The sequence below is a fragment of the Rhinolophus ferrumequinum genome, chromosome 16 (assembly GCF_004115265.2).
Source record: "Rhinolophus ferrumequinum isolate MPI-CBG mRhiFer1 chromosome 16, mRhiFer1_v1.p, whole genome shotgun sequence".
NCBI classification, from domain to species: domain Eukaryota; kingdom Metazoa; phylum Chordata; class Mammalia; order Chiroptera; family Rhinolophidae; genus Rhinolophus; species Rhinolophus ferrumequinum.
In genome coordinates, this window is record NC_046299.1 from 33,809,711 (window position 1) to 33,833,908 (window position 24,198).

General features: G+C 38.4%; 1 protein-coding gene across 2 annotated transcripts in view; it reads left to right on the forward strand.

Moving 5' to 3' along the window:
* Nucleotides 1-24,198, forward strand: part of ASAH2 (N-acylsphingosine amidohydrolase 2) — a 62,192-nt gene that overhangs the window by 8,250 nt on the left and 29,744 nt on the right. For both annotated transcript variants that reach the window (XM_033129739.1, XM_033129738.1), the window contains exons 5-9: nucleotides 5,641-5,817; nucleotides 6,704-6,831; nucleotides 8,007-8,084; nucleotides 21,918-22,038; nucleotides 23,575-23,700. In XM_033129739.1, coding sequence (XP_032985630.1) covers nucleotides 5,641-5,817; nucleotides 6,704-6,831; nucleotides 8,007-8,084; nucleotides 21,918-22,038; nucleotides 23,575-23,700 — 630 coding nt within the window. The remainder of the gene's footprint in view (nucleotides 1-5,640; nucleotides 5,818-6,703; nucleotides 6,832-8,006; nucleotides 8,085-21,917; nucleotides 22,039-23,574; nucleotides 23,701-24,198) is intronic.

The window sequence follows — 24,198 nt, forward strand, 5'->3', positions numbered from 1 at the left end:
TGTTACTCACCTGTGGGTCAGGTTGAGCTTAGCAGAAAGGTGCATAAATGGGGTGGGTGTCCTGGGCTACCTGATACTTGTAAGGAGAGAGAGAGAGAGAGAGAGAGAGAGAGAGAGAGAGAGAGAGAGAGAGAGAGAGAGAGAGAGAGGAGGGGAAGGGAGAAATAGAGTGATAGATATGGACTTCCAAGTCTATCCCTCTAAGCCAATTTCTAGGCCCTGACCTAGTTATATTTTCTGCATAGGAGCAGGTCACAGAAAGAGAATATGCTTCCTTAATGTCTTCTTGCATGTTCATGAATGTGAGAAAGAAAAGAGATGAGTACACAGAACAGTGACCATTGAATGTCCATCAGTCAGTGTCATGTTCTATCAATAATTTCACCTTTTAAACACTTTGGAAATAGAAATTTTCAAAGTGGAAGTGACACTTGAATGGGCAGAATTTTAAATGTTATACTCCACTGCATGCGTGGACCAGTGAGAACAGTGACACGAGGGCTTAAAAGTATTTCTCCAATCTCACTTGCTCTTGGAGAGTGGAATGGAAGCCTCTTCCATGTAGGAAAAATGAGGAGCTGGGGAGGAAGTATTTTCCGCACCCGTACACTACAACAAAACGGATGTGTGTCTATTGTGATCTCCATTTTATGCATAAGGAAACTGAGTCGTAAAGAAGGTGATTGACTTTTCCAAATTTACACAATTAGCAAACGGTAAAGCTTGGTTCTGAACACATGTATACCTGGTCCGAGAGCCCGCATTCTTAAAAGTGACATTTTTCTATTATCTTGGAGGAAAAATAAATGCATTGATAACCTACTTTGCCAGTCATTTCAGGGGACACACAGCTAAGTGAATCATAATCCGTGTCCCCTATGAGCTCACTACGTAGTTGGGTAGGAGAAAGGACTGTAACACAAATGTGCAAATAACTATAATTCACTGAAGTGAAAGCATAGTGGTGAATTAGTTGTCTCTTACTAAGTAACAAACAGTCCCAAAGTATAGTGACTTCAAACAAGAAGCATTCATTACCTCACACATGCTGTGGGTCAAGAACTCAAGCCTGGTTTAGCTAGGGGGTTCTGGCTTAGGGCATCTGGAAATCAAGCTGTTGGCAAAGATGGCCGTCATCTGAAGGCGTGACTAGGCTGGAAGATCCACTTCCAAGAAGATTCACCCGTATGGCTGTTGGCAGAAGTCCTCATTTCTCCACTGTCCATATCCTTGTGACAGAGCGGCTGGCTTCCCTCAGAGTGAGGAACTCAGGAGAAAGAGCAGGGAAGAAGCCCCAGTGCCTTTCCTAACCCAGGCTCAGAGGGTGCACAGCATCACATTCACCCTGTTGTATTCATTGGAAACAAGTCTCTGAGCCTATTTCACACTCAGGGAGAACAAAGTTAAGCTTTACTTCTTGAAGGCAGGAGCATCAAAGGAGTATCAAATCCACACAGTATTTTAAAACCACCACATGGGGATTCAGGGAATGGAAAGTTTCAAAGTGGAAGTGACACTTGGATGGGCAGAATTTTACATGATTAACATTGGGAAGGAGAGCTATCAAATGGAGAGGACAGCATGAACACAGAAGACGCCCAAGGGAGGAATGTAGACGCTTCCGTGAAGGGACAGACATTAGTTCTATTAGGACACACCTAGGCATCTAATTGGAGATGTGCCTGGAAAGTGTGTTGGTCATAATTGTAGAGGTCCTGGCATGCCAGATTGTTTTTAATTCTGTAGGTGCTGGGGATTCTTAGAAAACTTTTGAGTTAGAATGATTAATTAGACAGTGATATTTGAGGTGGTTTACAATAGACTAGAACTAGAGGTGAGGACACAAATTGGCAGATTCTTTAAATTAATATTACTCCATTGGTGAGAGTTCAGTTGGAAAACACTAATCACACTAGGCATTTCAAACAGGGGAGTTTTGCAGGGTGTTGGACAGCAGAAAGAGCAAGAAAGGGTAGCTAGGGTTGCAGGAAGGATTTTAACTTTTCCTGGCAGTTTCCCCTATGTTATGTGAGCCTGGCACAAAACTCCTAAACCAGTAGGGTAGCAGTGAGACTACATGGTGGTAAGAGGTCAAATTAAATGCTAATGAGATTTGAGGATGAATAGACATAAGAACTAACACTTAACATAGTTCCCATGATGAGTCAGGCATTGTTCTCTCTATATAATTAATATATATATTTTATATTAATTAACTTAATCTTCCAAATGACTGTATGAGGGACGTAATATTATTATGTCATTTGACAGATTGGGAAACCGAGAAGATCAAGTAACTTGTCCAAGGTTACTTAGTTAAGACTGTCAGAGCTGGGATTCAAACATAGGCATCTTGGTGGCAAGAGCTCATGTTCATTACTACTGCACTATACTGTTTTCCTGAGGAATCAAAGATGGTTCTGATTAGGAAATGGTGATGTCATTAATAGAAATAGGAGAGTCAAAAGGTAGACTTTGGGGGTGGAGTGTGGAAGAGAGATGGGTTTGATGTGTTGGGTTGTAGGTGCTATCAAGTCAACAGTGGGCACCATTTAACTGTCTCTTTCTAGTTTTGCTTCCTCATGAAACCTGAGACCCAGCAGGAAGGCCTTTAAATGAACCCACTTAGTGATCCCAAGGGAAGGTGTGAAAAATAAATGTAGCTAAACAAGTACCATTAAGCTTACTTATAACACCTGGTTTTAAGCAGGTTCTCAGTCTCAGATTTAAGATTGATAAAATTTCCAGCATGGGACAAAGATTAAGGATGATCTCTGAGCAGTGAAGCAGGGCAGGAAAACAGAATTACTTTCCAAATCTCTCTGTCATATTCCCAAGAGTGTCAGTAATAGGAAATGAAATGGAAACTGAAGACAAAGAAGTGAGCTGTAGACATTAATGTAAATTCTTTGCTCTATATTAAAATACCCCTCCTTTCATGAAGTAGAAAACATGCTATTCATAATGGCTATTTGCAGGCATTGGTATTAGATGATTGAGTTTTTAATTTATTTTTCTCTTGTTTTCCCTGGAAGTCCCATGTTTCTAATTTTAAATTAAAGACAGCAGTTCCGTATAAAATTTCTGTGAGCTGTTGATAATCCTTTTCCTTTGTTTTAAAATTGAATATTCATAATTTCTACCTTTTTAAGAGCTTGCTTCTTGAATAAACCTGAATAAATAGACTTAGTTCTAAAACACTAACACTACAATTTTTTATGGATAAAAATGGGGTAAGGTTAGGGGAGCTTAAAAGTCAACCCACCATTCTTTTTTTCACTACCTTCTGGTTTGGGCAACAGAATTGTAAGAATATTAGCCTTTGACCTCAGTTAAGCTTTCATGGTTTCCCTTCATTGACTGTTCCCCCATCTCCTTACAGATATGTCTTCTCCATGAGTTCAGTAGCTACTGTGTGGAAGAATATGTAAGAGTGATGAAGAGTTGGGGCTGGAGTTAGGATCAAACAGAAGGAATATGGAAATTATTGAGGTGGAGAATGTGGGTCACTTTGTCAGAACGATGTTGCTCAGATTATATCATGTTCCCTTTCCACAGTTGCTTGGTGTCACAAGATTGCTTCAGCACATGGACTTGATAACCTAGCAATTGGTGTTGGGAACACGGAGAGGTTAATGAGGCAAGATAGTGTGTAAGATCCTTTTCCTGATTCAGTGATTCCATCACTACAATGAGGGTGGTGTAGCTCTTCACCTAAAATAGAAGAGGTGGAATAGACGTCTTTATGTGTGTTAAGTATAGAGCTCCCAAGTTGCTGCTACTCCCTTACATACCAGTGATGTTCTGGAACTGGCTTGTACCAACTCTAGATTGTTAAATATTCAGGAACTTTGTGAGCTGCTTATTAACTTTTTGGTACCTCGAAATTGACTATGGTGGGAGTATTCATACCGCAGAAATTGGCAAGCAATACAAACGAGGGCTTTCTTTTTTCTTCAAGGAGACAGCATACCACTGCCTATGTCATACTCAAGGCACATAGCACTGCTAATCAAAAAAGTCACTCCTTTTTGTTAAGCCCAGATTTGGATTCAGAATCCATCTGAACACACTACTCCTGAGAGCAACCACCATTAATAGGACTGAGTGCATGAGAGAAAGAGTATTTGTCATCTGTGCCCTAAATGAGCCTTTATCATTGTTCCTAGTATTAGGTGACAATATATTCCATTGAGGAAAGCTGGCTTGGGTTTGACACTTTTGCTGATTTTAATGATTTTTGACATAAAAATGTCAAAGCATCTTTCACAAAGAAGCTGCAATGGTACCAAATTTCAGATTGCCGCTGATTAAAGCATAATCAGAAACAGGTACTCAGCAACATCACAAATTTTCTTTCTGTTGTTTCCTTGATGTGTATGTATCACATAAAGATACTAATCATGCATTTGGATGTTCATTGAGTAATTAATTCAATGAACATTTACTGAGTCTCTTTGTATTAGTCATGTATTGCTGTACAACGAGCCTCTCCAGAAAGCTCAGTGACAGAAGGCAACAATAATGCTGTATCACTGCTCAGGATTTCTGTGGGTCAGGAAAGCCGGAGAGGCTGGGTTGGGTAATTCTAACTTATGTTAGAACAGAAGTCACATATCATTACTTCTGTGTCATGAGGTTGAACTCAGTGTGGGCTGGGCTGCAGTAGTTTGAAGGCTCGACTGAGGCTTCTCACCCACATGGCTAACAACTTAGTGCTGACAAGATGGTTCCTTTCCACATGGACCTCTTCACAGGATTGCTGGGGTCTCCTTAGGTCATAGTGCTGGCTTTTCTGAGACCAATAAATGTAATGATCTGTGGCAGGGAATATTGAGTTCTTCATTTTCAGAAGTTGGGCAATTGAGTAAAGAGGCCTTTGCACTGTCTGTTCACTGTTCCAGGATGCTTTCCCCCCAGGTATTGAGTGAACAGCTTGCTCTCTTCATTTAAACCTCTGGTGAAAGGTAAAATCTTTGGAAAGATCTTTCCTCATTAACACCCATCACGCTCTTTTTCTTTACTCAGCAATATTTTGCTTCATAGCGTTTATCACTATATAATATTACATGTTTATTTGCTTATTATTTTTCTCCCTCATTAGAATAAAAACTTCTCAGTGTAGGAACTTCATATATTCCTAATGCTTAGAAGAATTCCCGAATATTAATACTCTGCGTGGAATGATGAATGGGTAAGAGCCCTGGACCTTATAGTTGGAGAAACTTGGATCTGGATTCAGGCTGTGTCATTAGATCAGTAGGCAAATCACTTCTGTGCACTTCAATGTTCTCAGCTAAAAATAGGGTTAAAAATATCTCTTGGGGTTGTTACACAGCTTTTGAATGACATAATGTATGTAATTCCTAGCATTGTGCTTACTTGCACCTTGCAAGAATCCATAAAATGTTAGCTATTGCAATTGTTGTTGTTGTTACTATGATGATACGCTCAAGCTATTTCTACTATATAAACTATTTATCTACTATAGATACACTGTGGTGATACATACGGTGAAGGTCCACTTGACAGGAATGTCATTGATATGGATCAGTGATTAGATTAATCAGAGCCCTTTCTCATGCTAAACTTCTATGTTATTCCTCTTTTTAGTCCAGTTTTTTTTTTCCTTTCTTGAAGGTCCTGAAGAGACTTCAGAGTAAATATGGCTCCCTGTACAGAAGAGACAATGTTATCCTGAGTGGCACTCACACACACTCAGGTCCAGCAGGATTTTTCCAGTATACTGTATTTGTAATTGCCAGTGAAGGATTTAGCAATCGGACTTTTGAGCACATGGTCACTGGCATCATGAAGGTAGGCAAAGAACCCCAGAGGCAGCTGTTCTTTCTTTACCACGGCTCGTAGTGTTTTAGGAGTGGATTCGTGTACTCTTGAGACGGTCCCTGTAGGGTCTTGGTCTGAGCAGTCTTACCACCTACCGCTCATTTTCCTTCCTGACTCGCTGGTAGCTTCCGGTCCTGAGCTGTGGGTTGTTAAGCTTGAGGCACTGACTGATTGGGAGAGGAGGGTTCTGTGGCAGTAAGCCTCATGCAGTCATCTAAAGAGACAGAACACATTTTGTATGTAACCCTTTTAAATGATAGGGCTCCACGTGGTCTGTGCGCTGCACAAAGTCACATGAAAAGAAACCCATCAAGGAACCAAAAGTAATGACAAACATTCCAACCTTTCCGTATTAAGGATACAATTTGGTTTGTAAACTTTTGTTTTAGAATATATATGTTGATGTGTATTACGTTATGATGAAAACTGTAGTGTGTACCGTGCTTCTCAAAGTTTGAAAAAGTCTGCCTTAGAAGGTGCTGGGAGGGAGCGCGTAGGAAGGGTGGAAATACCTACATCTTAACAAATTCTGTCCCAGTGTTATAAGAGTCAAGTCTCCCATCTGGGCCATCTGAAATGGCAGGTCGCACCCGACTCAGCAGTCCTGAGAGCCTCAGGTGCTAATCGCACTGTGCTTCTCTATACATAGCACTTTCTCTGTCTCAACCTTGAAGGTCATGTCTGCTTGCCTCCAGAATGACACCAGCCAGACCTGTGGTTCTGCAGCTTTCATCCCATAGTGGGAACAGGTTGGAGGCAAAGGACATTGTCCAAGGGTCTCTTCTGTGTATATCTACTAAGTCACTATCCCACCAGGATTTCGAACTTTACAACTCTTTTTGTTTTTAACCCACAGAGCATTGAGGTAGCGCACACAAATTTGAAACCAGGCAAACTCTTTATCAATAAAGGAAACGTGGATGGTGCACAGATCAACCGAAGCCCCTTTTCTTACCTTCAGAATCCACAGTCAGAGAGAGCAAGGTGAGGGCAAATTATCAAAATATAATCATATTTCCTTTAGGAAACGGCTACAGAATCTAAGACCAGAGTTGTTATTTGACTATGGTAAGATCCTAAAAAAAAAAGTATTAAAACTAAAATAATTTAAAAACATGTTTATAATCTAAGACATGTTTATTTTTTTATTAAATATTTATTTATTTTTATTTTTAAGTAATAAAAAATGAACATTGAAACACACACCGACCTGTGAATGTATCTTCCTACTTTGAGGGCTGTGAGAGTCAGTGTGAATATTTGAAGGACTCAGGCTTTGGAATCTGATACAATTGTGGTCTCATCTTAGCTTTATCACTTCCTAGTTGTGTGACCTTTAGGATGTGTATGTTGATGATAATACGTGATTTACTTATCTTAATTTATTGGCTCCCAGTTTCTTCATCTGTAAAACAGAGATAAAATTGTGCATAACAAGTATTTGTTAAATTAATGAATAGCTCTTTTTATTATCTTATTTAGAAATAATCATCTTAGTCCAGGAGAATGTGGCGAGAGAGAGGAGATAAAAGAATAATAATAAAAAAATAAATGGAATGAAAAAGAAGAAATAAACCTAGAATAATTGAATGGAACAACTAAGGGAGATGATTATTTTGTCTTTTTTTTTTAAAGTGATGAGCCGAGTAAAATAATATCTCAGTCCAACCTGACTACTTGACATTTTACATTTGTCTGCATATTTTTCAATAGCTTTCAAGAGTTGATTTTTAGAAAATATAATCTGATGTCCTTTGAAAGAACATAAAAACATACTTTAAATTGCAGGTCATGAATGTTTTTGATTTTGCATACTCCCTGCTATTTTTAAGAGAGTCCATTAAAATTTGATCTGAGTAGAAATTTCAAAGAGAGATCCTTTTTCTAAGAAATATATGTTATGTAATATTGCATATATCACATAAAAATTAGGTCAGCTAGCTCACCTAATGCCCTTCACTCCAATCACAGCTGCAAACCATTTCTTTAGCTGAGGAAGGAGGTCCAGGATGCAATTTGTAAGACTACAGCATGTCAGGGAGCCCCGTTTACTGAGAGGCATGTTGGATTTTGCTTCTGTGCCAACGTCTATTGTTTGTCCTACATGGGGGCCAGTCTCTAACATAAAACTGACCACATTTCTTTATTTTGGTGACTAGGTATTCTTCAAATACAGACAAGGAAATGACTGTCTTGAAAATGGTAGATTTGAATGGAGATGAACTGGGCCTTATCAGGTATTCTATTATTAACTTTAAAAAAAAAAATTCTGCTGGATAACTTTCCTTAATTACAAGGGTGAGGGTGGGGAAAAGACTAGAATAGTGGCAGTAGAGGCTGAGAATACATTGAGTTGTTAAGAGTCCAGACTCAGAGACATCTGAGTTCCCTCCAGCTGTGGGCTCTAGGACCAAGGTGCTCAGCCTCTCAGACTTTAGTTCCTCACCTATAAAACAAGGCTAATAAAGGGATTACATTAATATAAAGGAGGGATCTGGGTGAAAAAGTTCAGCACAGCATCTGGCATAGGATATAAAGACTCAAAAAATGTTAGTGCAGATGACTAGATCAAGATCTGATATGTGTAACTTCTATGATGGTGAACAATTATCTCTTGGTAAAATGAAAAAAGCAATCTGATCAACCAGGCAAATGAATATGAATTTGAGATTATTTACCCGTGTTTTTCTGAAAGGATTAAGTCTAAATAGGACAATGCTAATTAGTTTTGAAAGCAGAACTGAGGCCACTTAAAGGAAGCAGATGAGTTAAAATTATAGCATGGCACTGATTTTAGCATCTTTTTATACATAAGAAAACACGTGGAGTTTGTTTCCTTTGAAAAGAAGACATTTGCATTCACATGTGATGTTCATTGCTGCAACTGGCCTGACTCGGGAATTGACTGGGTGGGTAACAATACGAGACACCTTGATGTGTGGAGCTCCAAATGATGCAGAAATGCCCTCAGGAAGTAGATGGATGATAGCCCCTGAGTGCTGGAGTCAAATGGCTTGAGTTCACTCTGGGCTTTCATCCTTCTTAGCTCTGTTACATAACTGCTAGGTTACATAACTGCTCTGTGTCTCAGTTTTCTTCTCTCTAGAACTAAAGGACAAAGTGAGTCCTTAGACTGTTGATAACGAGTGTTAGTAAAGGTGGTGAGGTTCTGCCAGGTAGAATTATGAAATACCTAAGTGAAATGTTCTATATGAGTAAAAGGAACAGTAAACTGAAAGGAATAAGGGGGGAAGAGAAACATTGAGGCTATGACCCCCCCAGTGCAGATACTAGGGTTAGCTAAGTGGAAAACAGCATGGTGGGGAGGAGTTCAGGTTTTAGGTGTAGGTTTTAGGACTTGGATTCAAATCCCAGCCCTGCCAGTTAACCCTGAGGCCTGTGGAAAGTAACTTATCTACATCTACCTCAACTATTCTATTTGAAAATGGGAACGATAATAACTCATAGGGTGGTTTGAAGATTAAATGAGATAATACATCCAAATCTTTAGTTCTGTGTCTGACATAGAAAAAAACTTCAATAATTTAGCTAAAAGAGAAGTAGAGTAATACTATACCTCTTGTAAAAACTCCATTATTGGCATATCAGAGTGCTTGAAATTGTTAGCATTAGAGTTACTTGTTTGGTTTAAAGTAAGGACACTAAAAACTCCCTGGTAAACTGTATTATAAGGGTTGATGTAATATGACTGATTCTCCTATCATAATAAATTCATCTACTGATTAGTTGCCACCTGGCTTTTAGCTCAATAGCCTTTCCTAAATGTTAGGCGTGCAACTGTGTACTTGCAGTATTTATGATGAAAAAGGCACACGTCCCTGTCTTCAAGGGTCTTATAGGCTAGTGGGGTGATTAGGACAGGAGGCAGACAGACAGACAAGTCATCATAACATAAGTCAGATGCCCATCAGCGCTGTCACCTGGGCATAAATAAACGTGGGAATTTGGAGGAGGGAGCACCGCGTTCTACTTGGGAGCATTTGGAAAGCTTCGAAGAGAAAAAGACATTTCAATTGGACTTGAAGGAGCCATGGAATTTCTCATGGAGTCATGAAATAACACTGAGTTATGAGGCCAGGCAGAGTCAGGGAGTGGGTGAGAGATGAATCTGGAAAGGTAAGCTAGCTCTAGACTGTGGAGCACATTAGTGGGGAATTTTGTCAGGAGATAGTCAGGATAATAGTGTGTATCTGTGAATAGTTAGATGGAGTATCCCAAATTTATTGAGAGAAGAAAGTGGCTTTTCCCTTACAGTTTCTATCTAAGTCTTGGCTGAATGACTGAGACTATTTATGACACCCTTTTATTAGTTTCTGAATCATTTAACAATGCCAACAGATAACAATGCTATCCTTTTGCCCAGATGTTCTTTGCTTCTTCACATAGAACTATGTAACTTATCTAGAAGTCCTAGGGTCAACTGTCAAGGTTATAACAACACTTTTCCGTCTGCTGTGCTTAATACTCTGCAATAACTTGCCATTGTTTCTGTAGCCACCATATGTTATCTTTAAGGTAAATGCACTTGCAGTTTCCTCTCTTGCATAGTGATAATTGCTCTTTGAATGCATTGAAAATGATCCAAAACATAAAGTCAAACCTGGGCTACTAAGTAACTCAGCCGCCACAGGTAGGTGCCTGCTATGAGGCGGAATCCTAATGTGGGATTCCAGGAATTTGGAAGCACAGAATCTCAGATTTGCAGAGCACAGAGATCACCAGTTCAGACTTCAGCTAAGGCCTCAAAAAGTGAGGTGACCTGCCCAATGTCACAACCAAGAGTATTTTCTTCACTGAAAGCCATAGTGATGTTCATAATGCATTCCTTCCTATTTTCATGTTTGTTTCCATTTCTTCACTCAGCAAAGTCTGCACGTGGCACGTACTATGTGCCATATAACACTCTCCAGTCCTTAGAATGATGCATTCCCTGGCCTTGAATTAAGGAATCAAATACTTTGGAATCAAATACCTGTGTCTGTGCTCCTGAGCAAATCCCTTAAACGCTCTGATCAGTTTCCAGATTAATCAAGTATGGATGTAACATTTCTCTACACACAGATCATTCATTTATTCATTCAATATTGTGGAATACATGTGTCATGAACTAAGTTGCTACTATGGATACACTGACAAGCAAAAACAGATGTAGTTGCTACCCTTATAGAACTTACAATCTATGGGTGGAGACAAAATGCATTCACGTATTAATATTAATACATGTGTAATTATAATTGGATTAAGTGCTAAGACAGGAAGGTATGTAGAGCTATCTTAAAGGGATTTGACTTGGTCAGGGAAACTGGGAAAGCCTTCTCTGAAGAAGTGACAATGGGGCTGAAAACTGAAGGAAGGATAGGAGTTAACCGGCAAAATGGAAGGTAGACTAGTACTTTAAGACAGATGAATAAGCATGTGCAAATGTCCTGTGGCTCATTTGAGGAACTGATAGAAGATCTGTGTGGCTGGAGTGCAGAGGACATTGGGATCGAGATTTGTGAGATAAAATTAAAGGTAGAAATTGGGTACCATGATAAAGATTTTGGTCTTTATACCAAAGGGAATGGAAAATCATCCAAGAGTTTTAAGCTGGAGCTGGGAGTTGGGGGCTCTTGAAGGGTTAGGATGTGTGCTGCCTTGAGAAATGAAATAGAATTATGTGTATGAAACTATTCCATAGACTATTAAGTCCTCTACAAATGAGAGTCCACTGTTTGCTCCAGTTATCTATGTAAGGAAAACATTTTTTATCTTTTTCCTGCTATTACCTTATGCAGAAACAGTACATGATTCTTCTCCAGATGTGGAGAACATGTTTAGAATGTTCTGAATTCTGAATTAAAATGTAAGCTGTGTGGTATTCACAAAATTCACTTTGAGAGACTCTGAAAGACCCCCTCAAAGAACAGTTTGTCATCCAGTGGAGAAGGTGACACTGAGTCTTGAGAGATCCTGATGTAATATGACACAACGTGTATGAAGAAACTAGAAGAAAGAAAACAAAGAGGTTGTGAATCTCTGCACTAAAAGGAAAGTCATACAGGCAGATCATCTGAATGGTAGCTCTAAAGGGTGGAGAACCACTTCTCATGCAGTCACTTGTTCAAGCGGCTCTGGGAGTGGCTCATTTCCTCAAGTATGGTGCAACAGGACAGTCTCACTTCTCTTGCCTTTTTCTATCTCTTTGCTTCTGACAAGTTTTTTTCCTTGAGTTTGTAAGAGTGGCAATGGACCCTTTTCTCCTTTCCTTCCTCCCTCCCTCTCTCCCCTCCTTCCTTCTTTTTTTTTTTTTTTTAACCTTTTCAGCACTCTAGCAGTTGGTATGAGGAGGCTCCTATTCATCAGGAAGGAGCTGTAAGGAAGGTCTGAGCAGGTGTTTAAAGGATTGCTCCATTGCTTTCTGCTTTATATAATGCAAATCCTTTTATTCTTACAACTGACTGGTTTTTATGGCTTTGGTTTCTAAACTTGGGACAAATTAAATTATGAAGGGTCATGTAGGGCACCCTTTTAAAACACAATTTAAATAACACCAGGGACAGTGATTTGCTCAGAATATTTGAATAATTTGTGTACATACTTAGAAAAATCCAATTTATGAAATTACATGAATTTATTCAAATATATTGACTTACAGAACACATTCATGGTGTGTGTGTGTGTGTGCGTGTGTGTGTGTTTAAATCTCTTCCATTTATGACTGTGACTTCTTAAATTATAATGTCTGACTGTTTATATCCTATGGATATCTATTCTAGCCTCTACATTCTTCCCTTAGTCCAGTTAACCCCACTCAGATAGCAAATGGGGAAACCTCAGTGAACTGTCCTTCACTCACCAGTCTTTTTTTTTTTTTTTTTACATTTTTTTATTAGTTTCAGGTGCACAAAGCAATGTAATAGTTAGACATTTATCACTTATGACACACAGTGACATACACAGTGACAACCCCTCACACAGTGACAACCCCTCTCCCCCCATCCACTATCCCTCTGACATCACATACAGCCCTTACATTTCCACTGTCTCTATTCCTAACGCTGTACTCTGCTTCTTGTAACCATATATATATAATTGTAGTTGACATTCATTATTGTCCAGCTTCAGCTTCAGGTGTACAGTGCAGTGATCAGGCATCTACATCATCCCTGAGGTGGTCTCCCTAAGGAGACAAGTGTCCATCGGATACCCTACAAAATCTTTACAACATTGATAACATTCCCCAAATTGACTTTCGTAGCCTTGTTCTTGACCTCTTCTCTTTTCTCCACCTCATCTCATCTTTATCTTTATAAATACCTTCTCTGTTAATATCAACTCTGGTTTGTGAAGCCCTGCTTTCTATTCCTATATTCTTCATTGAATTTTTCCTTCTTGTTCTGCCCCTTCTATTTTGTTGTAAAGATTGATGCTGTCTTTCTCCCCCAACTTTCCTAAAAGCTTGTCTGTGTTCTTCTCCGGTGGAGTCAAGGCCTTGGCTGTATAGTAAGTTTCCATTCTATTTCTGGTCTATCCCCATGTAAAGCGAAGGTGCTTACTAAGGGCTTTTTGATGATGTGGGTCATGACAGCTGACTGATAATAGAGATAAATCATGCTTGTTAATTTAATTTGTCCCAAGTTTAGAAACCAAAGCCACAAAACCAGTTGTCATAACTGGCAAAAGACATTGGACTTACTTGATTGTTGGATACCTGGAAAGTTCTTAACCCAAAGAGATTTAAAAGGCGATTATTTTGTTTCAAGTTTTTTTCCCCCCCATATAAAAATAATATGTACTCACCATAGAAAAACTTGAAAAATATAGGAAAGTAGAAAGAAAAAAAAATAACTCAAAGTGATATTTCTCAATGTCAACCACAATTTATACTCAGGTACATTTTCTTCTGTCCATATCCTTATGTGAAACATATAATAAGAAATAGGCATGACTAAAAGGTCATTTTGTAAATGTGGATGCTTACTTGGTTTCTTTCACTCTGGGCACTAGAAGCTTTAAATTACTGTGAAAAATATTAACAATCTTATCTCCCTATATTGAGACTACCAAGTGTTTTCTTTTATAGTGACTCCATATCTAATAATGATTTTTTTTTGTCTCAAAGTCTATGTACTCTCAAGTTAATATAACTAACTCATTTCTCTGCATGTTAGAATTTTTCATGTATGTATTTTATATCATTGTCTTTCAACTTTTTTGGGTCCTTATATTTTAGAGGTGTCTCTTATGAATATCATATAACTTTATTTATTTATCTGACAATCTTTGTATTTTGATTCATGAGTTTAGTCTGAGAAACTGTGATTATTACATATCTGGACTTTTCTCTGACTCTTCGCTTTGTGCTATTTGTCTCACTTTTTCAGTGCTTGTTTTTTCTTCCTCTGTGACCTTTTCGAGGATGAATAGAGATTTAAAAAACAATCTTTAAATGGCAGATTGTAGTTTCTAAAGATGGCTGCAATAATAGCTCTTCTCTCACATATTCTATACACAGTGACCGTGGCAGTCCCCAGTAAGAGGTGAAGATCATTTCTCTAGGCTTTGAAACTGGCCTGGCATTGGGACTGCTTTGATCAATGGGAAAGGGTAGAAGTGATGCTGTGCCAGGGCTGGAATTGTTTCTTTTTTCAGCAGAATTTCATTTTTTAGAACAGTTTTAGGATCACAGCAAAATTAAGCAGAAAATGCAGAGATTTCCCATGTATCCCTTAGCCCCCAACACACACACCCTCCCTTGACTGTCAAACACTGTCAACATCCCCTACCAGAGAGGTACATTTGTTACAAGTAATGAATCTACACGGACACATCATCATCACCCAAAGTCCATAGTTTACATTAGAGTTCACTCTTGGTATTGTTATCAACTGGTTTTTTAATCATCTGATAATCCTGGGACTTGATAATACTTCTATTAACATTTTATTAAATAGTCTTTGCCTAATCATATTTATGCAGTTTTTTTAAGTGTGACTTTATTGTATATACAACTTAGTAACATTTTTTTATTTAGAAGTGTGGCGTCCAGCACAACACGGGCAGTGAGGGAACAAAAAGGGGCGGCTTTAGGTTAAGGCGGCTTTCTTTCTTTTTAAAAAGAAAGAAGCAGAGACTTGATACAGTTAAATCTCAGAAGGCCAGGGGGCCTCGCAGTCATGGAAGACTGGAACTTCGACCCAGGCCAACGGGTGACTTTTATTGATATTCCCATAAGGCATTAGCATTATTTATTCAACGGTCTGTGTATCTCATACATCTTAATAGAAAACCGATTGGAGTCAATCACCCTTGCCTGCAGACAGCTGGACTGTAAGTCTCAACTTCCCCAAGGAACAAAACCTATATGCATATGAATAGATGGAGAGCACCTCATTGGATCACTTCCCTTGCAGGTTTTGGGAAGGAATGCAGCCACAGAGGCAGAGGCTTTCCTTAGCCTGAGGAAGGTGGGGGCTGTGCCCACCTCTGTGAACCCCGTGGGTTCTCCTGTTGGTCCCCATGACTGCGGTTGGCTTGAGTTGTTCCTTCCGTGAGAAATCTTACTCCTCATTGACTGTCCAGTCATCTTTCTGGGACCAAACAGGGAGGCATAGGGTGCAAACACAAAGGTTTAGCAAAGTCCCTGAAAGGATCGTCTTACAGACTCTCCTTTCTCTGGGGGCAGGTAGAAGGAAACAAAAGGTTAAGCTGTTGTGTGGCTACATAGAAGTACCTTATGAATATCTTTCAATGCTACTTAGTGTTTTATAATCACCATTTAAAAATTGCTGTATTCATTATATGCATGATAATGTGATGTGTTCAACTAACCAGCAATTGTTTGATATTTCGTTTATAGTATTTTTCATCATAAAATATACTGTAATAGGCATCCTCGAACACATATCTTATATATTTGCCAATGATTTCCTTAAGCTAAATTCCTAGAAGTGGGATTTCTGAGCCAAAGAGAAATATTTATTAATAAGGCTTTCTCAAATTCCCAAATGGCCCTCTGGAAAGGTTTTGCTGGTTTACACTCTTGCTACCCAAGCATGAGCAGAGTGTTATTTTTTGTGCTCTTGCCAACCTTGGTATTATTGTGTTTTACAATTGTTGCTGAGTAATAGACCAAAAAGCCAAATCACTGTTATTTTCCTTTTGATTTCTTCTGTGTCTAGTTAAGCTGAATTTTAAAAAATACTCTTATTGCCCATTTCCTGTTTTAATTTTGTTGATGGCTTAATCCTGCCATTTAGGATACAAGAATTTTGATTGTAGTAACTTAATGGAATCCAGCCAAACCAGATATCTCTCCAATAACATCATCAAGAAGGGCTTTCTCATCCAGAATTTTTGAACATAACAAAAGGAGTAGTTGAGAATGTACATCTCTTCTCTCGAGCAAAGATGGTAGAAAGATTCTCCAGGATGCTGGCCATCAAGTTTAGCTGTACCTTCAGAAGCGTTCCTCTGGCTACTGCTCATTGTCTTTCTTTAATCTGAGCGGTCTATTTTAAAATTTAGGTTGCCCCTTGGGTAAAATTCTAGGCCCAATAACCCTTCTGGTATAAAGCAGTGAAACACACTTTCCTCTCCTCCCTCAAATAGTTTGTAGTGGAACTGATGAGGAAGGCTGTAAGGGAGGTGCAAAGAAGTGTGCTAAGAAGGATACTTAACGCCTAGTGCCACAACAGACAATGTGAAATTCCAGTGGCTTAACATATTTCATATGACTTATTTCATATGAAGCTTAATAAATTTTGGTTAGTCCTTCTGCACACATGTTATTGGCCAGAGCTATTCACATGCCCTACCCTGCTAGTGGGACTAGGAAATAGAGGAGCACATGGGCATTTTGTAAGACCTCAAGTCTCTGCAACAGGAGGACAGAGTGTTCTCATTTCCTGAGACATGTTAAGTTGGATCGTGTAAGTTGAATATACATGTGTTGAACACACACATACCCACATCACATTAATCTTATTAAACATGTATATACACACACATTCAGAGCTTTGTATCTCTTTTTCCCTTTTCATCATCATCATCATCATAGTTATCATCTTCACCATCAGCTGCAGAAGTATCAATATCAGCATCATCAACAACACTGTAGTGAGGATTTATTCCATTCTTAGTACAGACTAGTCTTTAGTACTTTAGATGTATTTGTTCCTTCAATTGTCAAATGCTATGAGGTAGATGCTAGTATTATCTTTATGTTACAAATATAGACATTGAGGTTCAAACAGGTTAAGTAACTTTTGTCTGACTCCAGTGCTATATTCTTAGCCACTAAAATACATGGCCTCTGTATTACTTTCTTAGGGCTGCCATAACAAAGTAGTATAGACTGGATGGCTTAAAACAAAAGAAATGTATTCTCTCACAGGTCAAGAAGCCAGAAATCCCAAATCAAAGTGCTGGCAGGGTTGGTTCTTCTGGAGGCTGTGAGGAAGAGTCTGTTCCATGCCTCTCTCCTAGTTTCTGGCGGTTGCCAGTAATCCTTCACTTGTAGACACATCACTCCAATCTCTGCCTCCCTCTTCACATCATATACTTCTCTAAGTCTCTGCCTGTCTCTCTGTTCCTTTCCTCTTGTTATGAAGTCATCAGGCATTGGATTTAGGGCCGAACCTAAGTCACTATGATCTCACTTGCTTTTTGTCTTGATTATATTTCTAAGGCCTCTTTATTTCCAAATAAATTCTGAGTAAGGTTCCAGTAGACATGAATTTTGGGGGGACACTATTCAACCCATTGCAGCTTCCTATATTGTATTTACCCAAAGAGCTCCCATGTTATTATACGTCTTCATGAACACTACCTTTGAATGGCTGCACAATATTCTTTTTCCCTATTAGTGGACGCTTAGGTTGGAGAGAGCAAGGACATTGGTGCAAATCACACATACGCAGGTGCTGCCTTCCCTGGGCTGACCAAGGTGCCTAGGTTGGTGAACCAAATGGGTAATGGATTTCAGCCTCCACTTACCTGCTTTGTCAGTCACCTTTCTACATGTGAGACATGATGGCCCAGGTCTGAGAGTATGGAACCTGGGATGGGTTTATTAGTTGTAGAATATTTAAGAATCTCAATTTTTATGTTTGGCCTTTTTTCTGTTTCAGAGTAGGAAGTATATATGCTTGAATTTAAAGAGGCCCTAGAAATCTTTTGTCCAAATGCCTCAATTCTATAGGAGGAGAAAATTATAATATTCTATATTAATTTGCTGTTTATTGATTCACAAAATGTAGTTAAAATGTATTATTTTTTCAGTCTTAGGAAGCAAGAGATCCAGAAATTTTAACTAACTTTGCTACAAACTAGGACGCAATTTCAAATCTCTTGACTTTCCTCAGTACTTTGATTGTATCGTGCTGATTCAAGTCGAGCCATGCTTCCTCTTATATATTCTAGCTGTGACATAATCATTATTTTAAAATGTTTATTAACAGGAACATATTCATCCTTTTATGTCTATATTCTAACTTCTTTTGAAACTACGCAAACATTTCTTCCTCTCATTTGAACTTTGCTTTCATGAATACTTTTTGATCATATACAATAAGTTGTGAGTACAGCTTTCTTAAATTAAACTGACCACTTTTCTTCATATTTTTATAAATATTCATTTATTACCATAGTACTTGGTTGTTGTGACAAACCTGATATATGTGTATGTGTGTGTGTGTGTGTGTGTGTGTGTGTGTGTGTGTATATATATATATATATATATTTTATTGGGGAAAATTGAGGAGCAGTGTGTTTCTCCAGGACCCATCAGCTCCAAGTCATTGTCCTTCAATCTAGTTGTGGAGGGCGCAGATCTCCAGTTGCTGTTTTCAATCTTTAGTTGCAGGGGGTGCAGCCCAACATCCCATGTGGGAATCAAACTGGCAACCCTGTTGTTCAGAGCTCACGCTCTAATCAGCTGAGCCATCCAGCTGCCCACAAGCCTGATATTTTAATAGCACATATTTCAAAGGGCAGCGGAGGAAAAATAGGGCATCTTCTTATCCTGAAATTTAAATAACTTTTTAGAATACTTATTGTTTCATTTTTGTAGAAAAAAGTTCAATTAATTTTCTAACGCCTAAAATAATTGAAAATAACTCAATGAAATAAACAAGAATTCAGGTTTGTAGTCTAATTAGTAGACCAAAATTCTTAGCATTTGCTTTCTCCACAGGTATTGTTGTGTTTCCTTGATGATAGAGAACATGGCTCATTTCTCTCTATGTTCCCTGGGGTTTAACGCAATGCCAACCACATACTTGGCTACTAATAAGTTCGTGTTGATTCCGTGAATGGCACAACTACTACCTCTCTTTGCCCTTGTGCATTCTGCTCTGGCCACCGTGACTATGCATTCTCTGAACACATCGCTCCCCATCCCATCTGCGTGCCTGTGCTATGAATGAGTTTTTTTGCAGTGACCCCCTTGCCAGATTCCTACTCATCTTTTAAGACCCAGTTCAAATGTCACATCTCTTAGGGCAAGACGATGACTCATTCATCTCTCTGTAACCTGCACCTGGCACAGAGTCAAAGTTAACTAAATTTGTATTGAATGAGCAAGTGAATGAACAGAAGGGACAGAGCCAGTATCCCATAGCAGATCAGAACATGAGCTTTACGGTCTGGCAAACCTGGATTCATAGCCCTACTTCTTGACTTATACTTACGTGACCTTGATCAGGTTACATCCTTATTCTGAGACTTCTTTTCCTTAGTTGTCAAAAGAGGATAATGACAGCATCTGACTCAAAGAGTTCTTGTGAGAATAAAATGAGATTCTGTATGGAAAATCCTTCACCTCCAAAGTGTTAAATGATGACAGAATCGTTCTACAGGTTTCCTTTTATTGGAGAAATTGCGACTCCAACTAATTGGAAAACACTACTTGAGTGGAATTTCCCCTGGCACTTGAATTTTAAGAGGAAGAGACAAACAACAAAGAAGAAACTAATATAAGGTTTTTTAAAAACATGGAAACCTTGCAAGTAAATTCTAGGGGATGACCTTAGAACTACCTTCAACCTAAACTTCTGTACCTTTTTGCACAGTGGCAAATAATATACCTTGGGGACTGAATTGACTGGTGATTTGGCCTAACACTGTTTAAAAAAAAAATTAAAATGGATGTCAACATTGAAAAAAAGAAAACTACAATGGAAATGTTTAAGTATATACCACTTTAGAGTGACTAGTCTAATGAATCTTCACATAACTATTATTCAACTTCTATAATTAGCACTATTCTGCCATTCTCTTTCATCCCTCTGCTCCTTTTTGTTTGTGTGTTTTGCTAGAGTATTTAAAAGCAAATGCCAGATATTATGTTTCACTCATACATATTTCAGTGCGTATCTCTATCAGATTAAAACAAAACAACAACCTTAAAAAATATAACTATAATCCATGATTACAACCCACAAAATTAAAAGTAATTTCTTAGTATGATCTAAAACCCAGTGTGTCTTCCGTTTTCCCTGTTCGTATCAATAAAGTTTTTTTTACAGTTGTTTTATTTGAATCAGAATCAAAATACAGTTCACAGATTCCATTTGTTGGCTACATGTCTTAAGTCTGTTAATTGGTAACAACAGTTCCCCTCCTCTGTTTCCATACCATTGATTTCTTTAGGAATTTTTAAATAGATCAAAATTTCATTGAAACATGGATTCATGGTTTCTTTTGAAATAGTTGGAAGATCTGGCAGTCCTGGCTTGCACTCCCACAGGCAACATTTGGCTGCAGCACAGTAGAGGCTGCAGCCTTTAGACCTGGCAAATGCCTTCAGATCTGCAGAGTCCACACCAGTCCCTATTGTGCCAGCCTGTGTAAGTCATTTATGTTGCCTACCAGCCCCCGTGGGCATTGTGCTGGCCACCTCTGACCTGCATCTGCATCTGCCGGTCCATGAGAACTGAATCCCGAGTGATGGCTGTGAAGTCCAAAAACATCCCCAGTCATTTGATTAATGTTTAGTTTTGTGCATTATATCACTTATGTAGGACTGTAAGCTGAAATGTTTAAAAAGTTTTCAGCAAAGAATTAAATCAACAAAAGATTTTTTTTAAATCCTAAATTAGCCTAAAACTTTATGAATTGACATCTCTCTTTTCTTGAACATCCTCATTAACCTGCTTTACAACCTTCTATTCTATAAAGTCTCTTTTTCACCTATGTGGAGGTTTGATCCTGCAAAGGCCACTGGACAAGGTGTCACAGACCCAAACTTGAGTTTTGGTCATTTACGACAGGTGGATCACCAATTTGCTTCCTTAAGACACCTTACGGAATGGAGGTTAAGAGCCTATCTCTAAGGGTTGTTGTGAAGTTCAAATAAAGTAACAGATGCGACATTAATTTGTAAACTACACAGCTTTACACTTAAACAAGGTATTACTATGCATAAGGATATATTGAATTATGCATAGCATCCTCTTTCACACCTTTGTGCAGTGACTCTGCTGTTCCCTCTCCCTGGAATGCCCTTAAGAATTAATTGCTAGTCAACTGTGGTCCCCAAACAGATGCCTATTTCTTTATAACCGTTGTCTCACTGTATTAAAGCCATTTGCTCATATCTTTGTCATCTGTAAAATTTTGAGAGAAAACTGCAGTTCATTTAGTACTTGGCACACAGTAGGCTCTCAGTAAATATCTACTGGATTGGATTGATATGAATAGTTATATGTGTTGAAGGACAAAGTCTACGTCTATGCCTAGTTCTTTACATAAAGATACCTAAAGAACTAGACATAGACTATGTCTAGTTCTTTAGGTATATCATCTATTAAATGACCAGTCTTGACTCTTGTTAAAAGCTTATGATGAAGATCAAGATGATGAAATATTTATAAGAAATTTCCTGTTTTTAATTTCAGTAAATGATCAGTCTTGTTGAGTATATTATTAGTAGTTTAAGCTCATTAACAATGAAAGAACCTAAATGTGGAATGCCTGTCATTGATTCGTTTTCCTGCTGTGGAAAACTTAAGCTCACCATTTATCTGGTTCCCTTCATTAACTTAGGGCTTCTTGCTCTGTTACAGTTGGTTTGCCATCCACCCAGTCAGCATGAACAACACCAATCATCTCATAAATAGCGACAATATGGGCTATGCATCTTACCTTTTTGAGCAAGAAAAGAACAAAGGATATCTACCTGGACAGGTGAGAATTTATGTCATTGAAAGCTTCATCTTTGCTCATTCAGTATGATAATTCATGCAGTGTTCAGAATAGCTGATTCAAATCTTCAGAGTAAAGTGTCATCATGGACGTCACATACTGATATACTTGATAAAAAGAATTCTCCATTCTTCCTAGTGGGGAAAGAAAAATGAAAAATGACTAATAAGCTTTGTGTCAAATACTGCTTATATTAATGGCTTCATAAAGTTACAGTTAGATAAAGGAGGGCAAGTTCAAGATTTTTGCAATATATAATAGTTTTTTTTATCAACTTCTAAATATATGACAAACTGTGCTGATATTTGCTTTTGCTTTCAGCGTTATAAAAATATTAAGCACATTCTTAATGGCGTAAGAACCTGAATGAGGATAGATGATGAGTCCTTTTCACTGGTCCAGACTTTCCTCTTAATGGTGAATTTCCTTTCAAGAACTTGGTTCTACTTCTCTGTAATAAAGCCTAAATCAGAGACAACCCTAATCTGTCAGACTTGTTTTAGTAATTTTGAAACACAGTGAATGACAGGAGCAGAGATGGGGGCGCTGGCAACCTAGTCCATGTACACCCGGAAGCTCCTCAGATCTGTGTAAAATAAAGGCTGCAAATAGATAAGTGGGAGAAGGGACCCTGCTCTGCTTGACGCCAGCATTCAAGCCCCGAACGCAGAAGAATATATACCATGGGATGAGAGCCCCAGTCACTGTGATAAAGATATTATTAGCCCCATGTACATTTGGTCTGATCTTTTAGTTCCTTTGTTGGCAAAACTCTTATTTTTTCATTTTAGCTCGTGTTTTAGGGAAAAGAAAGGAGGTTCCATTTATGATCACTGGCTGGGTGCTGGGTACTTTGAGATAAATGATCTTTATAGCATCAAAAATGACACATGATCTTTAATACTTGCTTATCTCTTTCCCTAGAAAATTTAAGACATTTAAGATGGAATGGTAGACCAGTGCGTTGAGGTTAATGCCTTGTACCGCTCTCAAAGGTTATGCATTATTACTTCAGATTGAAGAGATAGAGAAAAGATAACACTGAAAGGCAGGTCTGGATGGTGGATGCTATGTTTAGGCTCAGTTTTGCAGCAGGATAATTTGGATTGGCTCTTTTCTTTTTAAGCCAATGGGGTATTTATTTTTAAAGGGCGAATGGATTTTTGGAACTCCAGGTACAACACCAGAGAGGAGACTTATGTTTCAGCATTTGTAATTTGTTGTTGCAATACTGTGTTTCTTGTCAAAATGTTTCTGTTTGAGGTGCAAATTTGAAACTCTCCTGCTCGAAACAGCTTTAATGATCATTGGAATGTCAAGGGTAATAATACGGACACTGACTGCAATGCGAGCCTTTTCAGAAATAAAAAATTTTCACAGAATATTGTACATCCCCCTTTTCATTGTATGCAAATGATTTAGAACAGTTCACGAGAGCAGATTGAATGTTTGCATTTTTAATGGAAGTCAAGGGAAATAAGAAAGAATAAAAAGGCAATTGGCTGTTTCTTTTGGCAGGGTCCGTTTGTAGCAGCTTTTGCTTCATCCAACCTGGGAGACGTGTCCCCTAATACGCGCGGCCCACGTTGCATCAACACAGGAGAGTCTTGTGATAACGCCAATAGCACTTGTCCCATTGGTGGGGTAAGTAATTGTGACATGAAATCTTTGTGTTTGCATTTCATATACCTTTTTGGTTTAAATATTTATCATTAATTGACAAGTATTTCCTCAAATATACACTGGCCTGCTTACCTCTAGCACCTGCTCTTCTCAAAATCACCCAGTAACTTTCAATTGGATAAAATTATTTTTTTTTCCATCTGATTGTGATTTTTTTTTTTTGTATGATGAGATAATTTACTACATGTCAGACATTAAGTATCCTTCCCAAAACTTGGACAGTTGGAAACATTTGCCTTGGCATATCTGAAGTCACAAGATAGTATGAAAAATGCCTGCCTGAGATATTTCTCATGTTTTTTTTTTTTAAACAATATGTAATCAAAATTTTTTTTCTTTCTTTTAAAATTACAAAATCTTACTGTAAAACTCAGCATGGAAGCTTAGACAGTAGTAAAAAGTAAAAGTCTCTATTTACCTCCCTCACCCTCTCCTGTCTCCTTCCCAGAAGTTACAACT